Genomic DNA, 21376 nt, shown 5'->3' on the forward strand with positions numbered 1-21376 from the left:
AAGGAATATCCAACACTTTACATGACTTGCACTGAGACAGGAAGATGTAAAAATACATTCTTATTACATTTCTTAAGGAAATGACAGCTACAAATCATTGTCTGTATGAATAAGTAAGATTGCAATAGATGTATATTTCAAAGTAACAGTTACTTCTGATTCACATAAGAGAATAAATTTCACTCTAAAAACCTGATGAACACTGATGATTTAAACCCTGTTGCCTGTCTTGTAGTCATATTAGACCAGATCCTCTGCTCAGGTTATGCAGTGTCTGCACAAACAAGGTGCTGGCTGTTAAACTGCTTTGTTGGTTGTGTTGGATGCTATGAACTAAGAATTCCTTCAGGGCAAAGGAAGTACCCCCTAATCTCAGCCAAAGAGGAATTTTATCTCTTTCCTGCAAGTTACTTCTGAGATTGCATTTTTTCCCTCTCTCTGCCTTCTCCTGGCACTCTTTGCTTCCACTCCTCTTCCCTGCTTCTCTTGGCCAAACCTGAGCTTATGCCGAAACACTGAACTCTTCCTCAATGTGTAATCTATTAATTTTAAAAAGCGAAACAGGAAATAGGATCTTGAACATGTTGTGGGTTAGAAGTGTTACATCTTTATTGGGGACTGAAAAGTTTTCATGTGAGATTTTTACAGATGCTACATAGTTTTTTATTCCTTTGCATTAAGACAGCTTTAAGAAAGTAGGGAAATCTCAGCATATTGAATCCAAATATAGGTTGCCTCTGGATAAGAACAACATCTGCAATTACTTACAGGGCCACCGGGATTTCCAGGTCTTCCTCTTTCTCCAGCTGGACCTCTTGGTCCCTAGAAAACATATAAAAATGAATCTGTTAAATGCCTTCTAAAATAAGAAGGCTGAGCAAAGAGACATTGCTCTTATTTGCATAGCTCATTGTTGTTCATTGCATATGGTGGAGTAATTAAAGTTAAAAGATGAGGAACAACTCAGTTAACATTTAAACACTACAGGATGCACATATTTACCGGTTGGCCCGGTGCTCCATTCACTCCAGGAAGACCAGTTTCACCCTGTTATGGAAAGAAAACAAAATGAACTTTGATGAGAACATTTTTTGGTTTATCCAAGGGGAAGAGACACAGAAAAAAGCTCAATTTGTTGTTCCTTTCTAGTGGTGCTGGGTGTCCCCAGCATGAACTGAGTTCTGAGAAGTCTAAACAAGTGTCAAATCAAAAATTAAACAGGATATAAAAATCAGAAAGACTCAGCTTTTAAAATAAAATGCAAGAAAGTCAGATGACCGAGACATGTCCTTTCATTTTGGTATCTCATGTTTATTACAGCTGGAAAATTGGGACATGAAATGGTTCAGAACACCTAAATCCTTTGGAATGATTCCTATTTTTTCATGGAGATATTAAATGGGTTTCTTGAATGCTTATTGTAATTTTATAATTGGTTAAATATGCAAAGCACAGCTATACAACAAATAATGGGGGTCATTCATCTGCCTACTAGAAAGATGACACTCCAGATTTTTACCTTTGGACCAGGAGCACCACTGTCACCTTTGGCACCATCTTTTCCATCAAAACCCTGTGGGAAAGTAAAACCGTATCTGTGAATTGTATTCTTCCTGCATTCTGGAAAACTTGATTCCTCTTGGCAAAATATTAAACCCCCTAAAGGGGCATATTTTCAATAACGAGTGCTATCAGGTGTTGGAACCCTTTTTGGCATTAGGATGGAGCTCTACAATTGAGGTAACCAGAATAAAAGTAAGTCTTTGTTATGGAAGTCCAGATTACATTGTGCAGAAATTAACTTTAATTCTATGATTCAGTCTTGGAAAGGATGACTGAGGGATCACAACAGTGCAACACCATAATTCAAGGAGAGTAACAGACACAGCTATACTCAATATATGCAATACTTACTCGTTGACCTTTCATCCCAGGCATCCCAGGCATTCCAGGGTGTCCTTTGTGACCCTAAGCACATAAAAATAGAAAGATTAATAAATCACGTCCTTATTGTATGAAGGCCACAAGCCAATATTCACTGTGTGTCATGTTCACTTGACTAACTTGAAATGGGCAAACAAAACCTCTGGTAAGAAGACCTTTGTTATTGTGGGCTTTTCCATACCGGTAATCCAGGGATTCCACGATCTCCATTCCTGCCTGGTCTTCCTGGTTCTCCCTATTGAAAGAAAATAATTTTTTTTTAGTGTTTTGCTATTGCTTCACTTACTGGCAAAGCACCAGTTGTGGTAGATCAAGGTGAGTTGGAGGAAGCAGGTGGAACTCCCACCAAAGACAGTGGGGAAATCCTATCAGGGTGACAGTTCCCTCTGTGACCGCTTTCTGGAAAACAATTGCCAGAATTTATAAACTCAGCTTTTAACAAGATTCTAGTTAATTTCTAAGTTACTTGAAGACAAACTTTAGAAAGAGATGATCCCAGAATACTTATTTTTCTTAGTAAAACACTCAAAATGGACACAAGCTCTAGATGTTTGCCTTGGCTGGTACTACACCTGTTTGTTTGTGACACAGAAAATGGTGTTAATAGCTGTAAGTCCCATAGTAATATTTAAAGGGAACAGAAAACTACCACTACTGTCTAGTTTTCTTTATAACTGCTAATTTATTTTGCGCCAAATAAATACCATGTTTTGTGCTTATGTTGGTTTTGTTGTTTTTTTTTTTTTTCTGGTGTCAATCAAATTGCCTGCTAAAATTGAACTTTTTATGGAATGGACAATTAGACCTAAAGTGAGACAAATTTACTTTCTTAAAGTCATGTTGTCAAATGGAGAAACAGGGAGATGTTAAAAATTCTCAAATGCATTAATATCTCTGTGCTCTGTTGTCTTGAAATTTAATGAACTTTTTTTCTTCCTATTTATTAATAACTGAATGACTAATAGTGAACTTACATCTTTTCCTGGTGGACCAACTGGGCCTATCATTCCAACCGGGCCTGGAGGTCCCTGTAGAAAAAGAATTAATATTAACTACGATAATAACAAATATTAAATCTCTTTCAAATTAAAATTGCATTAGGCATCATAAAATACTTTTACATTTGACATGCAACATAGTAAACAACTAGGATGAACTGCAAAATTTCCATCCACTCCAGTGGTGACACAGATTCATGCTTTTAAGATCATGCTTTTAACATACACAGTGATACTGAATGGGTACGTACAGGAGGGCCAGGTTGTCCTGGTTCTCCAGGGGATCCTTGGTATCCAGCAGAGCCCTAAAATGCAGCAAAATACTCACTTAAGATGTGAACAACTACATACATGATTTCATAGTGCTGTTATATTTTATAATCCTTAATTGTAAGGAAAATTGTAGTCAGATCAGTCAACAAATGACTGAAGGTGAAATTACCAGAACCAAGCAGAACATGCCTCCATGAAAACAGAAACTGCTCCTCTAAAAGGAGATGGACACTGAAAAACACAGACCCTTTGTGTTATTCACTGAATGTGTATCTTCCACTTTCCTTTACCTCCTGTTAAATTTTTGTATGGATAAACATTTGGGAATATTAACAGGATGGCAGGCAGTGGCATGTCTTAAAATAATGTTAGCTGTCACCCCATGGACTTGCAGAGATCTCAAGGGGTACACAAGGATTTAAGCCAGCACAATATACTGGCCTCAGCTCTCGAGTCTTGCTGATGGTACGGCCCAAGACGACATTTATGCATAAAATTCTTCAGCATAGTATCCAGATTTATCAGTTGAAAAGGTACTTAATATTTATGACAGAGAAAAGGAGGAGCTAATATAAAAGAATAACAAGACAGTTATGAGAAGATTAATGTTACTTACAGGGGGACCTGCATGACCAGGTGGGCCAGGGGGGCCACTGGGGCCAGGGGGTCCTGGAAAGCCACTCTGTAGTGTAGATTAAAAAATAGTAGTTATATTCATGTAATATAGCTATAAAGCTTAATAGAGGTGCTATAGTCAACAATAACTGTGAAATAAATTTTTACATAATTAGTACAGAGAAAAATCCTTGGTGACCTGGACTTGCTGCAGTAAAAAGGAAGCAGCAGTATCTACACACAGTGCAGAAGAAGTACATTGTCTAGTTGTCCCTTCAGAAAAGGCTTCACTGGGTTGCTCCTTGCAGGCTTGGCTAACATCCTCCCAAGGTATTTTCAGAGCTGCATCTTTTCCTTTTTGAGTCGCTATTGCCCTTCTCTAGACCCCAAAGGGTTGCTTAGCTCAGCTCTTGTGCTGCCTGAAGGGGAAGAATAGAAACTGGATCTGAATTTGTTAACCACAGTAAATGAGCATCAGCATCTCCACTGTGTAACTGAGCTTAATCAGCTCAACACTTGAGATTTCTCATGACCTAGACATGACTGAATTAAGGCCATACTTTTGTTGTTGTCAGTAAGGCAATCATTTTCACCAGTGAAGTTCTTTTCTGAACTTTAACAGTACCAAGCCATAAGAAAGAAATGAGGTCTGGATTAACCAAAACCTCAATATTTCTGCTTCCTGTAGCAACAACCACAAAAGCATTTGATACTGCAAAACAGAAAACATTTAAAAGTTAGCACAGTGGTCTACTGCAGCTATAGGGGGTTCTTTAAAAAAAGCTTTTGTTAAATTAAACTCTTCATGTGTTTCATACAGCCAAAAGAATCACATGTATGAATGACATGAGGATCGCTGTGTGCCGCCGTACTGGCAGAATATTCCATAGTTAATACTGCATATAATGTGTTTCATGGGATGTTGTCATATTGTGTCAGAATAGGTCACGTATTACAGGTGTTACATGAACCTAACTTTCATAATACAAGATTAACAGTATTGCTGTGCTCTACTGGCATGTCTAGGACAGTACTGTGCTATACTACAAAAATAAATAATATTAGTTCACAGTTGTCTTCTGTCTAAAAAACGTCAGCCATTTTAGTATTTGCTATTTTCTAGGACAAGAAGTACAGCAAGAGGCAGAGCTGTTAGGGTTTGGGAAATGTGGTTGCCATCGATGTGTGAATACAATGAGCAGTCCCTGTTAATTGTTAGAACTAATTTGGTATAAGGTAACTATAGATTCAACCAGGATTAAGCCATCAACTCATCAATAGCAATCAATCAATTAGACATACGGCTATAAACAAATGAGATATAATTTTTTCGAGTTACACACTGAGGAGATAAACTGATAGTTAGGGGTGTACTTGCTGCCAGCATCTCCAAACTGGGAACAGATGAGCATCCTTCAGTTAGAGAATGTGCACTGGTGGAAGGAGACAAAGACAATATGTGGAGGTTACGTGAGTAAGTGAAGAGAAACTGTGATGTAAAGCACAAAATCAGTGTACAAGCAATATAAAGCCATGGGAAGAGAGCAATGGAGAGGTGTGTGATTGAGGAAATACCAGGCATGGTAACCACACAAGGACAAATGTTGGTGCTGCATTTTTTTGCTTTGTTAATCTTGCAAATTATTTCAGTTTGGATATTTATTCATTAGGAGTATTTAAGCTGAAAATTGATAAATGTATAAATAAAGAAATTAGTCTATATAATGCTAATTATAAGCATTATTTAGAAAAGTGATTTCAGTCACATCTGCCTGTAACTGCTAGTACTTTGTGGTCTTGTATGGCACGAAGCAATATAAAAGACCTTATGACCTGAAACCATACAGACAACCCTGAAGATATTCTAGGGTGCCCAGTAAAGTAGTTTGCTGGGGTTCTTTAACCCAAGTCCAGGAGTCAGAGCACAAGAAATCACTAACCACTTCCAGGGAAAAAGCCAAAACAGAGAGGTGTTGCTATAGTTGTTAACTGAAGGTCTTGGTTACCTGCCTGGTTCAACACATCTGCTATTAAAACACCATGTAGAAGAATGCAGATGGTATGATAGCTGTGAGTGAAAACTGTGAGGAGTGAATATGAATAAATGAATAAACAAAGACACAAATGGATGGTTGAAGAAGACCAATGCGTGGATGAACACAGTAGCAAATGAAGGAGATAGAAATAAAACAGATTAGAATAAAGGGGAGAAAATAATGACTATATTTCAGGAAAAACAGCTGTTGTGATCAGTAAACCTTATTTCACAAGACGATCTGATGGAACCCTGAGAAATAACATATTTGCTTGGAACTAACTTGATATGCTACAACATGTGATGCCCAGACCGTGTTATGCAGAATTGGGCTGAAAATAATGATTATGCTTAATGAAGCACAGCCAATTTCCAGTAACAGCAATTCACCACATCCTCTATGTAGCAGATTGCTTGAATCAAGAACACTTCATGTTGAATATCTCTAAATCCCAGTGCCTAAAAGGAAAATCATGAGATGCAACATCCAGATTTATTTTATACATCAAGCATAGCCCGGGTATAACTCTTTGAGGCTTTTTCTCGCTTAAAAAACTGAAAAGCTTGGACCAGGTCTAGCAGGCAGATACAGCATCTTTAGCACACAGTCTGAGCAGCTGCGGGTAAAAAATGGTAATCATAAAAAGTAAAAATATTTTGAGCTTTGGAATGAATAAAGTTTATAAACAGGATTTACTCAATTGTTATCAGGTAAGTTTGAATTGTGGAAAAGTTAGCAAGTATGGAGTATCATACTGAGTAAAGACAAATGATACTGAGTGGGTAAAGGAAAATTAAAGGCAGTGGAAGAGGTAAAAATTGTTGGAAGGAAGGGAAGCAATTAGTGGAAGAATATCAAGCAGACGAATAAGGAATGTACATGAGGCAGAAAGGGAAAAATGTTTAGGTGGTGTAAGAAGGTGAATCACAGAGATTAGGAAAAGGAAGGTAAGAAACTGAAGAAAGAAACCGAAAAAGTAAAAAATCCAGATGATCTATAGCTACTTTCTAGAATATTGAATTGCTGAACAAACTGCTGCCTTACATCACATTCAACTTCCAGGCAATAATTAAATGAAAACTTATATTGTTAGATTAAAATCAGGATACATACACATCCAAGGTATAATCTACGAGCAGAAAATTTGTTCTTTAAAAAGAAGAAAGAACAGAAAAAAGGTTTTATCATCTTACAATGGGTTGTGGGTACCCGATACCAGCTCCACCAGCCTTGACATCATAGGAGTCATACTGTGGAGAAAAACTCTGTAAAAGAAATAGAGAAAAAAAAAGAAAAAAAAGAAAAATAATGTGATTGCTCCAAATCAAATAAGACTTTTTTTACATTGGTATGGCAGATGCATGGAAATGACTCATTTGTATCTGCTGAGTAGTACTAGCTAGACATACAGCTGCCATATATTTACATAAGAGAAGCCCAGCCAATGTCTTCCTTCTGAGGCCATGGTGACATTAGCTCCCTAGGCTGGGCACATCCATTTTTCTTCTTGACAGCTGGGCCTCAGCTGAACCACAAAATTACCCTTCTCTCTCCTTTTACTCTTGTTTGACTCCTTCTTAGCTTCTTTCTCTGTCTGTCTCTTTTCTGTTGGACTTAGTTGTCACTCAAGGTAGTTGATGAAATATTATCTGTTGCACTAAAAAACAGAACTGTTTATTATTATTATTATTATTATTATTTTCGTGATTTCTTGCACCTGTGCCTATTGAATGACTCATTTCACATGAGCAGACTCAGTCAAATGGTGTGGCATTAGTGCAGTGATGCAGTGATTAGTGCAGTGGCCCACAGGTAGTTAAGCAGGAAGGGTTGAACACATGCAGTGTTCTGCCTGCTCTCCCAAACCACTGTGGATCCAGCTCCTGCACTGACCAAGTGCTGGACTCCTGTGATCCTGATACCAACCCTTCTGTCAGGATCCAACACCACATCTTTGATACAGTGTTGGAATGGGAGATTAATTCAGCCTGTTATCCTTTCCTGTGTTTGCATCTTCAAGCCCCAAACCAGTATCACCGTGATGCCCACTGGGACTGGTTAACTGATCCACAGCTCAGTCCTGCAGAGGCAATCCCTTTCAGAATTAAATAAAAACAAGGCATCCTTCCTCGGTTCCTGGCTTACCTGGGAGTGGGAAGTGTTTATGGAAGTTATAATCAGCAGCCTATATTCAAAAGTAGTAATTGTTTTAACATACAGTTTTTATCAGCTTTGTGCTAAAGAAGTCCCTTCTTGTAAATCTCAGCCTGGTGGCCTGAATGGATGACAATGGCACCTCTTAACAAAGCACTGCCTGGGGCTCAGTGTTAATAAACTTTAGTTACTCTTAGCTCTCTTGTTGAGTGCATCCAGCTCTTCAGAAATGAATTCAACATTCAGTGAGCCAGAAATAGAGGGATCATGACAAATAGTACTTGCATGGCACTTCCCTGCAAGCAGAGGACCAGTGCTTCAGTCTAGTCTCATTGGAATGTTCCATTATTAAAAATGAATTGATGAAATACAGGAATGTAGGAGAGTTCCCTAACCATTAAGCTTATGGGGAAATCCTCCATCACAGTCTTTCTGATCAGATTATTTCTGAGTTATATAAGTCCTTCAACAGAACTGGCCCTAAAAGTTTTAAAAAATAAGGTAAGGCAGAGATTTAATTGCACTCCGGAGAAATTTTATGGACAAACCCCCAAAACAACAGCAAGACCCCACATACCACCCAGCTCTGTTTTCCAAAGGCATAAATGAGATGGATGCCACCTAAAGCAAAGCACCTGGGGAGGTGCAAGGGACAGGTGCCTACAACATTGCCTTTCAGGGTTATGAGCACCAAGGTAGAAGCTGAACATAACAATGACTTACACCTCCACTTATACTGGGACATGACTGGCAGATTCCAGGGGGCCCAGGAGCTCCAGGGCTTCCTGGTTGTCCCGGTGGGCCAGGGGGACCATTTCTGCCTGGAACTCCAGGAGAGCCCTGCAAAAACACAAACAGAACAGATATAGATGTTGCCTCCAACTGCAAGGACATTGCAGAACAAACCTTTCCATTCCTTACAAAGTCTGTGTGACTGTGGTGGGAAACCTCTCCTAAACAAGGCCACAACCAAACATTCAGAGAGGAGAGACAAAATTCCCACATGGTAACACTTGGTTGCTGGAGCCTTATTACAACTAATATATAATCAAACACATTAGACATATTTAGCAGTTCAGTTCCTGAATCTAAAATTATTACTGCTAGTGGAGTCCAGTAGATTTTTTTGCTCCTTCTGTAAAGAAATATGACAAAACCTAACAAATGTGATACATTTTGGACTAAACTCTGCGTTCTTTCAGTTTAAATTTTTGAGAGTGTTGTTGAAACTAAAGTTCTGCTTCAAAACAACTATGTGGTACAGTCCTGCTGCCGACAGTGAAGACATCAATGAAAGCAGGATATCTTGGCAGCTTGAATGGCATATATAGCACTAGAAGAATGGGGTCTTGATTTAGTTCATTTCCTTGGGGAGAAAAAAAAAAAAATTTGCACTTCCAGGGCCTCCTTTGGGGCCTCGGCTGACTACTCCAGGAGTCTATTAAAAAAAAAAAAAAAAAGCAAAGGTAATTAAATTTAAAAAGAGAATCAAAATAAAGCAAAAAATTTGCACATAGATACAAGAGCAAAACATTTAAAAATTTGAATTCAGTTTTATCACATGAATTCTATTAATTCTTATTCAGTATATTTAAAAGCTGTAGAGTTTTTGGTCAGTGTATCTCCATTTGCTTGGATCATCCATAGAATTACACCTCCCCTGCAGGCATAAACATGACACTAATGAAGTCAGTACAGCTTTGCCATTGAGTGCAATGGGGATGGAAGTCCACAGTGGAATGCTGTGACAGTTTTCTTGTGTCCTTCTCAGTCCACCATGTGAAGTGTGATTAGCTATTTTAAAAATTTCAGCTCTATGGCTCTAATTTATTTATTTTTCAGTTAATAATTCAGTTACATGTTACTACCGGGATTTTCAATTTTTGTGTTCAGCTGCTAGCAGTAGCAAAGAATGTCCAGCTGAAACTATCTTGGATCTTTCAAGGTGGCATTTCCCTATACACCACCCAAGGTCATCAGAACAGCTCCCAGTGGGCTGACCTAACCCCTATATCAAAGAGAAAGGCTGGGGGAAGTAGTCCATGTGTTCTTCATTATCAGAACCTCCAGAACTGATGAGTCTCTAAACACAAGAGAGGGAGGTGTACTTAAATCTCCACCACGCTTGTCTATACCCCTCATTTCCACCTCTCAAAAGGTTCAGTGAAGTAGCTCAGGTGATCCCCGAAGCAGTGGAGTTGCACTAGTGTGGTGCAAATAAGACTAGGGGACATATCTGTGTGTGACGTATTTATGTGACTTCCATATTTAAACAGATGTGCTATAGAGCTGCACAAATGCATCTTCTCTCTCTTCCACACATCTCTTTCACTCTCTTATCTTCTAGATAAGGATCTTCAATGTGTCTGTGGAAACCTATGTACTTTAACAGAGTCTCACGGATCTTTAACACTGTTGAAATGTTCAGATAAGCTGAAAGCTCAGTACAGCTGGCTCACTCACTGAAGCACTTAGGCAGGGGACCTGGCATGTACTAACATTATTGATTTTCCTGAGGTTAAGTTGCTGCAACGGGTTTATATAATATTGATGTCTATAAAAAACCTGATGATAAATTAGGTGGGTACTGTATAATCACCTTTCCTTTTCAGGGCATTAAGTCAGCAATAAGCCTGCAAAAGGAAATTCATTCTGTGATGATGTAGAATTAATTGAGTTGATAAGAAATGCAGACTCACAGCATGCTATGAAAGTTCTCTAATTTTCTTTCACTCTGTGTTGGTGTTATTTTCATGGATATAGATTGAGTATGCAGTCAAAAATAAGGTGTTTGCATAATTCCTATGCTTTTCCATAAAATGAAAAATATAATGGCTAATTGTGGCCCTCTGTCCCTGTCCACTATTTTTGGTGCCCGTTGTCTGCATAAAACTGAGCTGAAAGGCTTAATATTTTTCAGCTGCATTGTCCATACTAAATATTTGCCTAAATTCAGAAAGTGGCATTGAAAAGAAAAGAGTTTAAGAGCATCTAAGCCAAAATGAATTGAGGTTGACATGCATCAAGAAGGCAGAAACACTAAAGAAACAACACTGAGAATAAACTTACTCTTGGAGGTGGTGTTGTTGTTTGTGGACAAACTGGACAGCACTCTCCAAAAGGAATCTCTGGGTTGGGGCAGTCCAGCTCCTGATCATCACAGATGATGTCATCGCAGAGAACAGATCCCGAGTCGCACACGCAGATTTGGCATGGCTCTGGTTTCCAAACATCCCTGTCAGCATAAGCCTGCCCAAGATGGGTACATCCTGTGACTGGAGAGACAAAATAGTGTTGGATATTATTTCAAATGTGTTTTCCAAATTACAAATGAGTAACATGAAAACTGTTGGATAGTTTGTTTTGTTTTCTGGTTCATGCATGTGAAGTAAAAGGCTAAATGCTCCCCTTCAGGCACTGGGAGGATCTGTTACATTAATTGCAGAGTCTCCTCTGAGTCTATAAACAGACATCAATGGAAACCTCCTGGAGCTGAGCCAAAGCCCAATTAAATCTCTGATAATCTTCCGTCTTGAGTAATTTTAGTGTCAGATTGAGTTACTGTCTGATTAGCAATCAAATTCTCTGCTGCAGCTAAAGAGTAAATGTGTCAAAGACTTCCAACAAGAGTACCATTGGCCCCATGAGCCAACACGAGCACTTGTACATGGATGTGGAATAAGCCATCTGTCCAGCACCAACTCCTGTCACCAGCATCTTGCAGTAATAGCTGCCACCAAGGGGTTTCAAAGAGTTTTTTGAAAGCCAGTGTATGTGACAGATCTGAAAGGACGCTCACATTAATTGCCCAAATGGTTTGCAATTATTGTATCAGCTGGCCTGCTCAAATGTTACAAGTGTCTTATTTTCAGAAAAAAACATTGTTCATCTGTAATATTCATGGATTTGTGAATTCATTCCAACAGCTGTTTTACTGATCAAACTTGTTATAGATAAAAACTGCCTTCAAACATTAAGCTTTGGGTTGGTATTTTCTTAGAAAAACATGATCCAGAAAGCCAGGTCATTTAGGAAACCAATATAAAATAACACTAAGATCATCTAATTTGAGTTTTGCAAGCTCATTTTAAGTTTTGCAGACATTATTAGAAGTCTTTGATTGCAAACAGAAGTATCAGTGAATGTCATGAATAATATAATAATTTTTTTCATGAATAATTAAAAATAATTCTGTTTATAAAAGCAACATTCTGGAGAAAGAGCTATTCTTGTGCCTACATCATTCTTAAAACTTTAATACCAGAATAATTTACCTACTATACACCACCCTTCAAAAAGAAAAACAAAATGACAAAATATATAATTCACATCTCTGACATTAAAATTGCCACTGGCTCCAGGCAGATATTTCTGAATACCATAAAACTGTAATGGCCACAATTATCTAGTATGAGACTGAGCCCAAATTTATAGTGCAGCTCCTTCCTATGGGTTATTCAGTCCCCCTTTGTTTTTCTCTCCCTGCATCTTTTATCTCTTTTTTTTTTCTCTTTTCCACCACTGCATAAGCACCCTGGTCTCTTTTTTTTCCTTTTTCTTCCCCTCTGTATTTGTGGGTGTGTGTGTGTTCCCATTCCACACCACTGTTCTTTGGCAATGTGCACACTTAGATGTGTTTCCTCTCTTCTCATACTTCCTCTGCATTTCACCTTTCCCATAACATGTAGCTTCCCTTTTAATCTTCCATAAATACTCTTTTATTTTTTACCTAAGCAGTTCCTGTTCTTTATTGCCAAGTACTCAACTGAGCTTGGTTTCCCCCTGCTCCCTTCCCACTTTCTCACTCAGCTGCTTTTCCTTGGTCCTATTAACCTGACACTTTCCTCTATTTTGCCCATGAAGCTCACTGCCTCCTATGAGCTCTGGAAGGGCAATGGGGAGCATAATCATGGCTTCCCGAGGGGACAGCCAGAGTGCAGATCTTGGGTCAGAGCACTCCATGGGACAGGAGGGTTTCTTTTCCCAATTTCAATCCTACCACAGGCTGACCATGTCTGTGCACAACCTCTTAAGTTATTTTTGCACTTTAATTATAAAAGAAGCAAACAGGAAAATGTTGACTTGTTAAGACGGGCACTCCTTATGTCTAAGAGTTTATTTCAACCACTGTCTTGATTAAAACAACCAGAACAACAAAGCTTCAAAACCCTTTACAGACATTTTCAAGCCAATATTTTTTTCTTTGCCTGATATCAGGCTGGGATCCAGTATTTTACCTTCCTTTGACAACACAAAAAATCTTAAAATCAAAAACCTTCCAATGGCATATGAAAACTCAGTCCCCTCAGATGTTCTCTATCACTTAGAAACTCATTTTTCCCTTTTCCACCCCTTTTGGGCCTCACTAGAAACTTCATATTCTGCACAAGAGAAATGGAGAAGAACTGCTCATTTCCAGGACAGCCTCTTCCCCACACCCACATGTCACAGGGTTACAGCATCAGAGGATGCTGCTTCAAAGGACACTGCCTGAGCACCTTTGAAGAGGATCTAGACATCCTTCCTTAGTCTGCCAAGCTAGAGCTAGTTTCTAAAAATGTTGCTTGGCCTCCCAGTTCTCGCCCCACGGAACCATATCAGTGAATCCCAGGTAAATAAGCTGATTCTCTGCTTAGCTAGGTGCTGACTGTTTCTGCAAAAAACACTTTCCTCCTTATCACAAACCAGGACCTTGCTGTGGTCACTTAGGGAAAACAAACTGCCCAGTCTTGACAAGGCTAATGACAAATGTTTCCTGAAAAACAAGAAGGCTGCAACGTAGAAGTGAAAGATTATGAATGAAATCTTTATAGCCTCTGTAGTGACTCAAGAGAAAAACCAAATCATGGAGTGGCTCATTGCACACATGAAGCCCTCGAAAGCTGTGTGTTGTTGGAGGCAGAACGTCAGCAGAGCTGCTGGGGAGGTTAGAGTTTGCAGTCCATCTCGAAGGAGTGGTTGGATGCGCCCTGAAGAGCATGGATGGGCACAGATCCATGTCACTCACAGCAACGTCCTGCTCAGCTGTTACTCCGCTTAAGCACCTCCCAGCTCCACAGGTTAAAATGGTCTTTTCATTTACAAACATAGGAAGGGAAGAAACTACTTTTCTCTAGGGAAAATCATAATTGTAAATACCATTATATGGAACTAAAAGAACTTAATATTGTTACTATTTGCACTTGTACAGTTATATGAATTGCATACACATATAAGACATGTATTGCACACACACCTTTTCTGCACCCAAAAGATGTGTTTGGTTAATTGTAATATTCTCATTTTCAGCTCCCAGTATCACTTTCTTAGTCTTTCAAAACCATGTATTTTTTTTTATTATGTGCTTAAGACAACAAGGTCCTTATTCACTAGGAAATTCATATCCAAGGATTTTTACTTTCAAAAGTCAACTTTTTCATCATTCTTACTTCTTTTTCATTGATTTGTTTTGTTATTTTCAGAGATGTGATCCTGCTGCCTTACAGTGAAGAGGACAGCTCCTATGGGGAGCAGAAAAAGGCCATATTTCCCCTATTTTTGCACTGCTGGTTAGAAAAGATTATGTTTCCAAGACAGAAATAGAGTCTTTTCTCATTGCCCGATTTTTCACACTGAGAATACTCACCTGCCATGTATTATTCAAAAATATCAATAAAAAAATTATTTAAATTTAAAATATGTCAAAACAACTGATAATTTTACATTAATAAGCAAATAAAAGAGATTTCTCTGCATTTTTACAAGTTTGTCATTCAGTTATGCTACAGTAGATGGCATCATTTAACAGGAAGATGACAAAATTTTTAAGACATATGGATATAATGACATTCATATTTGCTTCTAACTTTCTGGACATTGTTAAATGAATTAAGAAATAAGCTAGGAGAGCTGCAATGAGAAGTGCTGTGGCCTTTGGCAGAATGAAAGTATTAAATAGATTTCCAAAGGAAACTTACATCTGGGAAGACTTAGTGTGTTAAAGACACCCCCTCTGTGCTCAGATGTAGATCTTTGTGTCAGCATGTTATGACATAATGCATTTTGCATTGCTCATAAAGATTAACTGTTAGCTCCAAAATCCTTTGGAAAGCTGATTTGTGCTAAAGCACTGGCGAGTAACATACAGGAATATTGAGGTCATAAAAAAGCTGACTTTTCTACTTCTAGACTTGTGGTATAACAGTCACAGACTTGCCTTAGCCAGTTTTTCTTATTGATTCCTAAACATACGCATTAGCCTCAGATTTAAAAAAAAATTAGAACTCAATGGTATTTGTCTATAGCAGTGCAAAATCTTATTCTTCCTCAAAAAGCCCTAAATATCATGGCTATACAGGACTTCACTTCTGTGGCACTTACTGCAATGCTTTGTTGGAAGCCCTGTCAATCTCTAGTGCACTTTAAAAAGTTTAATATTTGAAAGCCTGAATTAATTTGAAATTATGCTGTTTACTGAGCACTCATGTTGTTAAAGGTTTTGCTGCGAGTAGCACTTCCCCGGGCCAGCGTAAACAGTGAATAAAATAAAAAAAGGCAACACAGTAATTGTCATATGCTGGTTTTGACTTATTTCCCATTCTAAGAAGACTGGCAGCTGTGCATAAGCAGACCAATAGTGAAAGCTGAAAGAAAAACCACAATTTAGTTCCAAAGGACCTATAAGTGTGGTACATAGAAGAGCCCAAATATGTACAAGGGAAACAAATATGGCTGTTGTCATATGGCCTGAAAGATGACAGATGTCATATGGGACATAATCCCAATCCCAGTGAGGTGAAGGGGAATTTGTTATCACATGCTATGACCTGAGAATCTGTTTTGTAGTTGGTTTTGGCTTTGCATTTGTGCAAGCACCATGACTGTGACTTTACCACAATAATATGGCAAAAGGAAAAAATTTCCTAACAGTACCCTCAAAAACCACAGGCTTTTCCACTTTGGACAAAGCTGATGTCCAGCTATTGCATTAGTAGCAGACTCACATATCCCATTTGCAGAGATGTGACTAAAGGGTTAGAAATTAAAAAACATCTTGAACTTGTCTGGTTCTGCTTCAGAGAGGGCAATAGTCCACACAGGAGTGACTCATGATCCTCCAGCAGCTGCCTGATGATGGCCTGGGAAGCAAAACCAAGGAGCTTTGGTCTGTGAGAATCTGATCATAAACACAATGAGTCAAACAAACAATTTCTGCTGTATTTAAAGTGAATTTGGTAAAGGCTAAAGCACCAAGATGAAGAAGGCCTTGCCTCTGACTTTGACAGAATCCAAAGCCTGATGAAGCTAAGAAGGGCATTTCTGTTACTTTTTAACTGTACAAAGCCTGTGCTTCCTCACCCTGACCTAGTTTTGGTCATTTGCTTTACAGGATGAGTACTTCAAAAATTGTTTTACATTTCTTCTGTAGTAAATACATCTGTTAATTGCATACGCCAGCACTGTTTGATACATTGTTTGACCAAAGGACAAAGTAGAAAGGAGATATGCTGTCTATTTTCAATGGAAACGCTATCATTCTTCCCTACTGGAGTAGGTGGAGGAATCCACCCCAGCATGTGCAGAAATGCTGCTTTCCATTTCCTGAGCAGAAAAGAATGCCACAACTTCTACCTCGAGGCAAATGGTTTGGGCTCCCTGTCTGGTATTAGGATGATGTTTATAAGAAACCCAAACACACTCATTCCATCCCATCATTAGTAATGGAAACAAGCGGACTCTCATAATGAATGAATTGGCTGGAGGAGACGGGATGGCCTGGTTTGTTGGCATGTCAGGTCACTGCTGAGTACTTGAAAGGGCTCAAATCCTGTCTGGGTCACAGGAGCCAGGAAAAGAGGTGGAAATAAAGGAAAAGAAATGGATTAACAAGTTGGGTTTTTTTCAACTGCAAGGCCTTCAGACATTCTTTCAGCTGGAATTTTCTTAAACAGCTAATTAATTGAATCTGGTTCACACAGTGCATGAGGACATAAGGGCCCAATTTGGGTATCCATACCTATTAGGATATTTCCAGGTTTAATAGTACTGATGTAACATTTTGTAAGGCTTGTCCACGTGATTGGAGGTAATGAAACCTCCATTTATAAAACACTTAAATGCAGACTGTGAAAAGCCAGAGCGGGTCAATCTTAAAAATCCTTTAGTGCTCTGTGAGCTGTAGAAGGACGAGCTGCTATCAGGTGGAATTGGAAAGGTGTATGAACGAGTAGTTCACAGATTTTCCAAGTTTCACACCAAGAAGGACAGCTATATCCTGTGCTTTCAGAATGAAACTGAAGCTTTCTTACTTCTAGGGATGCTTGTCTGCCGAGAAAGCTGGCATTTGAACAGTTCTGCCACTGCACCAGTTCCAGTTTTCCCCTTTCTCAGATGCAGAGTAAGAAAGACAAATCTGCTTAAAAGAATGCTGGTTAAGCATAATACTGTACATGTTTCTCAGAGGTGTTGCAGGATGGAGTCACGTGCTGTTTTGCTGGCAATGTGCAGAAGAGTCTGGATCCTCAGGCAAAGGATCCTTGTGTCACATAGCCAAACTGTCCTTGCTTCGAGACCCACCCAGTCTGTATGTCAGATTACAAAATAAATAAGAAAAACCAGGCCTGCACTGGCACAAAGAAGTGCTTGCATTTTAAACAACTCATTCCTTATTCCCTTCATTCATCTTTATGTGCTACCAATGCTACAACCTTTCTGCAGCCTTTAAAAAGTTTTAGAAATATCAGGATTAGAACATATCCTAAGCATATTTGTTACCAAGTAAAACACAAAATGCTTCTATTTTCCCTGCAGGCTATTGGCTTTTTTCTAATCTTTCAAAGTGTTATTTAAAAACTAATTTTTCTGCTTTATCTTCAGAGGGCTCTTCTTCTCAAAAGGTAATGTGGTCTAAAATAGCTGATTCTGTAATACTGTTCCATCTCAATATATATATTTCACAAATTGATCTATTTGGGCACGCATGCTGACACTGTGGAATGATGTTCTTCATACAACTTCCAAAGGTCACCCTGCCACAGCAGTGCTGCAAGGAAGTAGTAACCAGAGATAGCCCATCAGAGATGTTGTTACGCAACAGCCTCACTGCTTCAGCTGGCATGAGAAGCCGTGGCAAAAGAACTCCCTTGTTTCAAAACTGGTAATAAACAAACAAAGTGCAAGGCTGTTTCTTTGCTGTTTTAGTTGGGGAGGGTTGTTTTTTGGCAGAACAGTCATCTCAAGCTGAGTCATACGAGGGGCAGGATAGAGCACACTGCTGTATGTCTATCACCTTGCTTCTTTTTTGGGGCTGCCCAGAGAATAGTTGTCTGTTCCTGAACTCATAAAGTAATTTAGAGGAAAAACGTCCGATGGGTTCAGGAGCCAGTTATACCCCTTTTGTTCTCAGCTATTCCTTGACAATGTCATGGGCCAAATCGCTTTTTGCATAGGAGGAAGATATTCCTGCTTGACCATCTGTATTGAGATGTTATTCTGGGATTTCCTCTCCAGTGTCTCCTCTCAACAGCCTGACTCTGTGACCCAATTATATTCATGCTTCTGTCTTTTAAGTAGAGATCAACCTCTTTTTGCCATAACATGCAGAATTCACATAATTCCTCCCCAATTAAGTGTAATCACTGCCTGATCAGAATCTCCCTTGATTTTACTGGGCTTTGAATCAGACCTAAAAAATGTCAACTTCTAACTATTCTGGTGGTAACTGCAGCTCTTCAGTGACTGACAGATCAAATCTCTTACTAAGGGTTACATTTGCTTTAGAGCAGGACACAAAGTGAGAAGACATTTCATCATAATTCAGTGCACTCAATGCCTTTTAGACCATTGCACCATACTTCAGCTACTCTTCAATTATTGGTATAATGCCTATGAGATTTTTGCATCCCCTCTCTTATATTGCAATATTTTTTGGCACATCACCTTTATTGCCATTTGGTGTCATGCTAAAAATAAGCAACAGGCTGAAAGAACTTCATTTGTGGCTATTTAGTTGTAGTGATGGCATAAACTCTAATACTATTCTGCAGTAATATGATTTTAATATGTTTCTTGTCTTTAGAGTGAATGATACCAAATTCTTGGCATAAAGACTTGTGTCTTAAACTAAGCAAAAATGGACATAAATTCAAGTTCTAATATGATTTCTGATGATCTAATGGATTTATTAGTTTCCTTAAACATGCATTCCACTCATTCCTTGGGCAGTCAATGAAGACTTCTACAGTCAGAATCCAAGTGTCAAGGTAATGTTAGTTTTGAACACTTGACCACTTCCAATTATATTCCATAAATAGCTGGCCTAACATTTTCCTAAGGAAAAGCAATAGTTCAAATTCAACATTATTAGGATCAATTAAGGGGAAAAATTTACTAAAATATAGCACAAGATTTTGCCAAACTTAAACAAAAAAAAAAAATCACCCTCAAGGTGTGGCTCAAAGACATTCTTCTGCATTCCTGATTTTAGCTAGAACCAGGAAGAGTTTATAACATTGGAAGGTCCATTGAAACATTTTTTGCAGTAGGTCTGTCCTGGGAAGAATAAAGAAAAACTGGAAAAGTCATTGTACACAGGTTTTCCGGACTTTACAACCACTCTGACAGATCCAAAGCATCATGAAAGAGAGATGGAGCTTTTGATCTGATAAGAGAAAGGGAACAAATGGAAACTTATAATTGTTAAAGCTTGGTCTACATAGCACCTAATGCAAAATATTGAACCACAACTAAATTAATGATGCTTTAAGCTTCTGGCGTGATAAAACTTAAATACTGTGTGGGAAAAATGTATGACTTTTGGTTTGTGTCATATAAATTTGTAATTAAAACAATTTTTGGCAGGTAATTAAAATTTCAAGAGGCACACAATCCTCTATTTCCCTTCAACTCTGTGAGAGGGCTAACAGATTTATGCAATGCTGTTTCTGTGTTTTGCCTTGGAAGAGATCAGCCTGATTCAATGCTTCTCTCCTGAGGCTGAAGCAGATGGGAAATGTTACAATGGCAGTATAGTACATGTGGTAATATCATTTGTATTTTCAGATACCTTGGACAAAGTCAGCCCCAATGTAACGCCACAGCCATAGTGAATTTACATCTGAGATGAGTAAAGCAGCAGGGGGGCAAATTCTACCCTAGCCTAAGTCCCTGCACAATTTTATTGGTTTCCCTGTAATTTCAGAAGCTGGAAGTAAATGAAGGGTTTGGTTCTTGCATTTCATATTCCAGTGAAGGATTAAAGTGCTCTGGCATACTGTCTAAGGAAAAGAATCATATCTTTGGCTGCCAATAAATTAAGGGTATTTGTAATTCAGAAGGTTGTGGTGGGATTCTGAATGCATAGAGCATCATTAACCTAGTTTCATCTGTAAAACAGTTTGTATTCATTCAGTCCTTATTCCAGTTTGTGCTAATTCACCACACATCTATTTTGGACAGTTTGTTGGATATGGATGGCAGTATTTGAAATTCTTCTTAATCTGCCTCATAGAGGATATTAAATGGCTATTTGTACACTGGATACAATGCTCTTATTGTCAACCTCCTAGGGCTACTAAAGTAAGTATTGTGAGGGTTTTCTCAGGGTACCAAAGACAACTTAATTTTTGAGCCACTTTTAAATATCAAGTTCTATGTCTGGCCATTTTTCAAGCACAAAACCTTCCTGACTAATTCTCTCGTGAGGTGAAAAATCACACTTTTGGTGCTATGAAGAGCCTGCAAGCAGAGAGCTGGCTTTTTATTAATATCAGAGGTCAGAAGCCTTGCTACTGAAGTGACTGCCTGAGACCTGGCACACATTTAGCTCTCCCTGCTCTGTGCAGCAACAGCTTCAGCTGGCCCAGGGCGAGAATAAACAGCACCACATAGCCCAGGAGGGTTGGAACATCTGCAGCAGACACAACCCAATCCAGCACAGTTTATCTGCTGCAGCCCTTAAAAGGTATGAGTGGAAGAGCCAGAGCCAGAGAACACCTGATAAATGAAACAGCTCTGTACAATTCACTTTTTTTTTTTGATTCTTCACTGAAAGACATTTACAGCAATCTTTCTCTCTTCAGCTGCTCTGAAATAATCAGTTGGACTTGCAAACCTCTCTTCTTTCTTCCCCCCATTCCTCCATATTAATGCTATTCTGTTCATACAAAAAAAGAGGACTCTACAAAGAGGACCACCCTGCCAACAGCTGAGCCACCAACAGCCTTAGAATATTGTGCAAAGAATCTTCAAAATGTCTGAGCAGATTTCAATTACCCTTTTCAAAGATTTGCAATTCCCACTACACAGCCCATTGTTTGCTTTCACTAGGACATTCTTCTCTTAAACAGCTGGCACAGAAACACTGCTGCTCTGTAGGGA

At 38.8% G+C, this 21376-nt stretch overlaps 1 protein-coding gene across 2 annotated transcripts in view; it reads right to left on the reverse strand.

The window, feature by feature from the left end:
- Positions 1 to 21376, reverse strand: part of COL3A1 (collagen type III alpha 1 chain) — a 49542-nt gene that overhangs the window by 20465 nt on the left and 7701 nt on the right. For both annotated transcript variants that reach the window (XM_017729017.1, XM_017729013.1), the window contains exons 2-13: positions 11090 to 11295; positions 9420 to 9458; positions 8744 to 8860; positions 7060 to 7131; positions 3832 to 3897; positions 3194 to 3247; positions 2919 to 2972; positions 2126 to 2179; positions 1915 to 1968; positions 1520 to 1573; positions 1003 to 1047; positions 769 to 822 (exon numbers count right to left, since the gene is read on the reverse strand). In XM_017729017.1, the coding sequence (XP_017584506.1) occupies positions 769 to 822; positions 1003 to 1047; positions 1520 to 1573; positions 1915 to 1968; positions 2126 to 2179; positions 2919 to 2972; positions 3194 to 3247; positions 3832 to 3897; positions 7060 to 7131; positions 8744 to 8860; positions 9420 to 9458; positions 11090 to 11295 (869 nt within the window). The remainder of the gene's footprint in view (positions 1 to 768; positions 823 to 1002; positions 1048 to 1519; positions 1574 to 1914; positions 1969 to 2125; positions 2180 to 2918; positions 2973 to 3193; positions 3248 to 3831; positions 3898 to 7059; positions 7132 to 8743; positions 8861 to 9419; positions 9459 to 11089; positions 11296 to 21376) is intronic.

Source organism: Corvus brachyrhynchos, unplaced genomic scaffold (genome assembly GCF_000691975.1).
Source record: "Corvus brachyrhynchos isolate BGI_N302 unplaced genomic scaffold, ASM69197v1 scaffold370, whole genome shotgun sequence".
In the NCBI taxonomy this organism is placed as follows: domain Eukaryota; kingdom Metazoa; phylum Chordata; class Aves; order Passeriformes; family Corvidae; genus Corvus; species Corvus brachyrhynchos.